The 5,169-nt window shown below is 47.6% G+C and overlaps 1 protein-coding gene across 1 annotated transcript in view; it reads right to left on the bottom strand.

Annotated features, from left to right (window-relative positions):
• SNX30 (sorting nexin family member 30) overlaps positions 1 to 5,153 on the bottom strand; it is a 125,356-nt gene extending 120,203 nt beyond the window's left edge. The window contains exon 1 of the mRNA XM_003785225.3: positions 4,998 to 5,153. Within this exon, the coding sequence (XP_003785273.1) occupies positions 4,998 to 5,153 (156 nt within the window). The remainder of the gene's footprint in view (positions 1 to 4,997) is intronic.
• Positions 5,154 to 5,169: the final 16 nt, after the last annotated feature.

Here is a 5,169-nt window from a genome sequence, read left to right as displayed (position 1 = left end):
AGTAGCTGGGGACCCACCACAACACCCAGCTATTTTTTGTTGCAGTTTGGCCAGGACCAGGCTTGAACCCACCACCCTTGGTATATGGGGCAGAGCCCTACTCACTGAGCCACAGGCACTGCCCTAAATTAAAATTTTGAAAAGATGATATCCAATGACACTGCTTCAGAGCTGGAGGGGTTCTAGGTATTACAATGCAAGACGTGGGGTGTGACCATGGGAAAGGACAGATGAATTGTAAAAAACAAAAAAAGAAAGAAAGAAAAAGAAAGAAGTCAAAGGTGGTTGAAGATAAGAAGAAACTGATAGTCCTAGAGACTTGCGCAGATTAGCCATTATGGACAAGTAAGTCATGTCCCAAAGATGAGGACATGCTGAGAAGACAGTAACTAAGGGTCTAAAGATTTTAATGAATAAGCGTGAGAAGCAGTGAAGTTGGAAAATGACAGGGAAGGAAAAGGTAGTGAAAAGTCTGTAGTGGGCATCTGTGGCTTCCTGCTGGTCAGCACTCACTCCCTCAAGTAACAGCGCCCTGCTCTTGCTTTGGAAATCACTCCCTGACTCCCCAGGCACAGAGCAGGCTTCCAAAATACTAGTAATAGTCAATGTCTTAATCTGGAAGTAGAATCATGAGTGTTCATTTTATTATTCTTTAAACTGTACATTTATTCCTTATGTGTAGACACATTTTTATATACTTCCTGTACATATTTCATAATTGAAAAAAAAAAAATCCCCTCATTCCAAAGATAAGCACCTGATCCAGGTCCGGGCAATCAGAATCACAAAGACTGGCAGCCTAGGTGCCTGACCCAATTTAGGCCAATGAGACACTAGCCCCGAGCCTTTGCCGGAACTACAAGGAAAGACATGCTCTCTTTCTGCTGGAGCTGTGAAGCTTGTTTGTAGAGCATATCCCTTCACTAGCTTGAGAATAAAGCTAACACAGAAGAAAGCAAAGCCAAGATATGGAGAGTGACAGATCCCTGACATCATGTGAATACCTTGTGCCAGTCATTCTCGAAGCTATAATACCTGGGCCTTTTCAGCAACATGAACCAGTAGATCTTTTTTTTCTCTAGCCAATTTGCATTTAATTTATATCCTTCTAACTAAAAAGCATCCTAACTAATTCAGTGGACTGGTCAAATAAGGTATTCTCAATTCAGCACCGTAGGAGATCTTTCAACACATAAATCAAACTATGCCCTCCTGCTCAAGACTTGATAATGAGCCTCACTCCTCAAGGCACTCAAGAGTAAAGGCCAAAGTCCTCAGGCCAGCCACGCTCAGCACAATATGATTCCACCCTTCTCTGCCCTCGGCCTGAGATTCTCCACTGCTCACTCAGCCCCCAACCACACTGGCCGCCAGGCTGTTTCCTGACAGTTAGGCACCTGCCTTCAGACTTCTGCTTCAGCTGTTCCCTCCACCTAGACACTCTTCTCCAGACATCCTCCTGCTAACTCCTTCACCTCCTTCAAGTCTGCTCAACTCTGTTTTTCCGTGAGGCCTGCCTGAGTCCCCCTCCCTGTGGCCAGTGCACTCAAGCTCCCTTGCCTACTCTCCTTTGTCTTCTCTCCACAGTATTTACTGTACAATATAATAATGTGCTCCCTAAAATGTACCCAATGAGGGCTGGGGTCTTTGGCTGTATTATTTATCTCACTTTCCTAGAACAGTGCCGGGCTTACAGTATAGACCCTCAAATATCTGCTGAATATAAAAAACAAAGACATGAGCCTCAAAGGAGCAGAGCTTGGTTTGTAAAAGGCAATGGAGAGGGAAAGAAAATGATCCCATATCTTGAACCTGATATAAATGGAGTATAGGAGGAAAAGACATCGCTACTTTGAAGAATTCGGGGAAAGTCTAAAGCGACCTAAGGGTGCAGGAAGAAGATGAAAAATTCAGTGAAGAGTCAGAGAATGTGTTAAGAGAAGTTAAACACAGAATACTGCTTGTGAGGGGTTCAAGTGGGATGGGGAACCTGCGGCCTTCGGGCCACATGTGGCTTTCTGGATCCTTCAGTAGGCCTTTTGACTGAATCCAAATTTTACAGAACAAGTCCTTTTAATAAGGGGATTTGTTCTGTGAACTTTGGATTCAGTTGAGGAGACCTACTTGGGGATATGGAGGGCCACATGTGGCCCTGAGACCCCAAGTTCCCCATACTGCAGGCCAGAGCAATTTGCAGAAGAAAGATAGGCCAAGTGACTATTTACATTTTAGATGGAAATGAAAACTATAATGATATAAGGCTTGGTGAGTTCAGCCTGCATCAGAGGATTTAGTCCTAGCAATCCCTGGTAGAAAGGATTCCTCCTACCACCCCACAGTTTGAATGATTTTGGAATGGGTGGACTGAGAGTCCATTACATGTGGTCTTTCTCTCCTATCCAAGCACCAGAGGCCATTTAGACGTGTCAGCTGAATGGAGACACAAGGTTATCATGTTCATGGCACCATCCTGGCCCACAGAAAGCAATTCCCCTCTGCAGAATAACCTTACACTAGGGACAGCCTGTTAAATCCCCATGCCCCTTGCACAGAACTGACTCTGAATCCATGTCCTCAAGGATAACAACCCCAAGGTTCAAAAACCAAAAATCAGGCTTCTTTTCAAAGACCATAGCACTCAATTTTCCTGCATTTCCCCCATGCTGCCCAGGCAAGAGAAACCCTGGCAAAGGGAAGGAAGGCCTCCCTCCACTGGTCCTGACTCACCTCTGTTCCTTGCTAGCTTCTCTCTTCTCTCTTTCTTCTCTAAAGAAATTTCTTCAGTTATGAGAAAGTATGTGTATGCCAAGATTCAAGGAAAATGTTATTCCTAGTCAGAGAAAGAAATTACAATGCTTAACCTCTAAGGAAAAGTGGCTTACTATAAATCAGGCCCTTGAGAATGGTGTCATTTAGACACAGCCGTTAGGAGACCTATTAAATATTCAATAATTAATAATATGCCTCAAGGCTGTCGCTCTCACAGAACTGACCCTGCAAAAGAAACCAACAGTACTCAGACTTGGGACTGACATCCTGCCCACTAGCCAGATCTTGGTGATACAGATCATTTGTCCTCCAAGCACTTATCAGTTAAATGCCCATACTTCCAAGTCAGGTATTATCCAAGAGCAGATTATTACGCAAATATTTAAAATAGCTCTCTGTAGTAGCCAGCCTCCAAGATGGCCCTAATGACCCCCCACCTCCTGATAGTCACCCCTTGGTATTCATATCCTCTTCCCACATTGTGCCAGTGTCAGTCTGTGTAACCAACAGAATATGGCAGGGGTATGTGGCTTTCAAGTTTAGGTTATATAGGACTGGCTGGCATCCTGGGCTCTCTAGAGTCATTTGTGGTGGGGGAAACTGGTTGCCACACCGGCCAGCCCCATGGAAAGTAACTAAAGCCTGCCAACAGCCACTGAGTGAGCTTGGAAGTGGATTCTCTTTGAATCCAGCTTTCAGATGACTATAGCCCAAGCCAATAGCTAAGTCAGAACCACCCACATAAGGAGCTCCAGAGACTGCTGACCCCCCAGACACTATTTTCAGGTGGTAAATTTTGGGATAACTTGTTACACAGAAAAAAATAACTAATTCATTATCCTGCACAAAACTGAGAAGAAAAGCAGAAGGTTCAATCTCAGTTCCTATATTACATTCAAGAGCAATTTCTGTCCATAAAATAGCAAATTATTCACTCAGTCATTCAACAATTACTTTTTGAAAGTCAAATGTGAGCAAGGCATCTCCAAGTGACATAAACCTTCATGTCATCTGTAATCTTCTATAACATAAAGAGAATAATGACAAAGGCACATATCACAAGCTGCTCAATCCACCGGTTTCATCAGCTTTTTAAGTTTTCTTGCTCCTAATGCTTTACGCCCTACTCCTGCTTTCACAAATCCTCTCTGGAAGGTACATTAAGCCCCACTCCCTAGCTATTTTGAGTGCTCATCGTCCTTCTGACTGAAAAGCCAGCAAATTGCACTCTCTCCTACTCATTGTTACCACAGGCTCTCCCATCTAAGGGGGAGAGAAAGTTAGGTCCCTTCATTCCATAATATTGGGACAAGGAGGAATGCATTTAGTATTTTACTAGAAGGAAATCCTGATCACAAGTGCTGAGAACAATTCTAGTTTCTCCAATTGGTGACTAAGTGGCACCAGGCGCGCTGATACAATCACTGCTCAAGTCCCCGTCGCAGCTGAAATGTAGAGGAGGGCGGGGGTCCGCCGCGCCTTACCCCTCACTGGACTCTGCTGTCTCTCAAAGCAGCAGGAGGGCTGTGCTGCTCTGAGAAAATCAGGAGCCTCCCTCTGCACAAAGAAGGTCAAAGGGCGAGCTTGCTTTCCACCGACCACAAAACCAGCCTCTGCCAAACCTCACAGTGCGGTAGGCCATCAGGGGTGAATGGAGCCCCAGACAGAAAACCACAGAGAGACTCTCCTCCCGCCGCCGGCCGGGGTCTGAGTCAGGTGACTCGTCGGGGCAAACAACAAACCTAAACAAAGATCACTCCCCGTGCGACAGAGGGGAAGACGACTCTCGCAGTACGACCAAGGCTGCTGTTCCTACCAGGCAAAGCATTAAATCCTGCTTCCTTGCAGGCTCAGGAAACTGAAGGAGCTACAAGTTATCAGGCAGCTCACCCTTCAGGGATGCACCTGGAGCAACTTGGGAACCCGATCCCAGGACACAGGCGCCGAGCACTACACACACGCCTCTCGCCCCGACACGCAGGCGGGACCCCTCCTCACCAGCTGTCACCGGCGTTCTAGACTAGCCTGAGCAGCCCGTTCCCTCTGTCCGCTCCCCCTGCAGCTGCGACCCCGGGAGGCGGCAGAGGAGACGCTCTAGGGAACGAAGGCACGCCCGTCCCCCAGGAAAGAAGCCAGGGTAGGCGCAGCCCCAGGCCCAGGGTAGCTCCAGATCCATCACCTCCCTTCCCCGGGGGAGCGACATGAGACTCCCAAGTCTTCAGCCTCACCTTGTCACCAAAGCTGCGGCCCATCAGCAGGTCCGGGCTGGGCGTGCTGTCGCCACCCACGGCCTCCTCGCTGCTGGAGCCGGCCAGCGGGTGCGGCATGTCGCGCAGGGACTGGGGCCCCGTGGACGGCAGGGCCTTGGGGGGCCCGCCCGCCATGGCGCGCTCCTCCAGG

This window comes from Otolemur garnettii, unplaced genomic scaffold (genome assembly GCF_000181295.1).
Source record: "Otolemur garnettii isolate 467f Iridium unplaced genomic scaffold, OtoGar3 scaffold00014, whole genome shotgun sequence".
Taxonomy (NCBI): Eukaryota; Metazoa; Chordata; class Mammalia; order Primates; family Galagidae; genus Otolemur; species Otolemur garnettii.
Note: the sequence above shows the minus strand (reverse complement) of the source record. Positions and strands in the feature narration are given on the sequence as shown.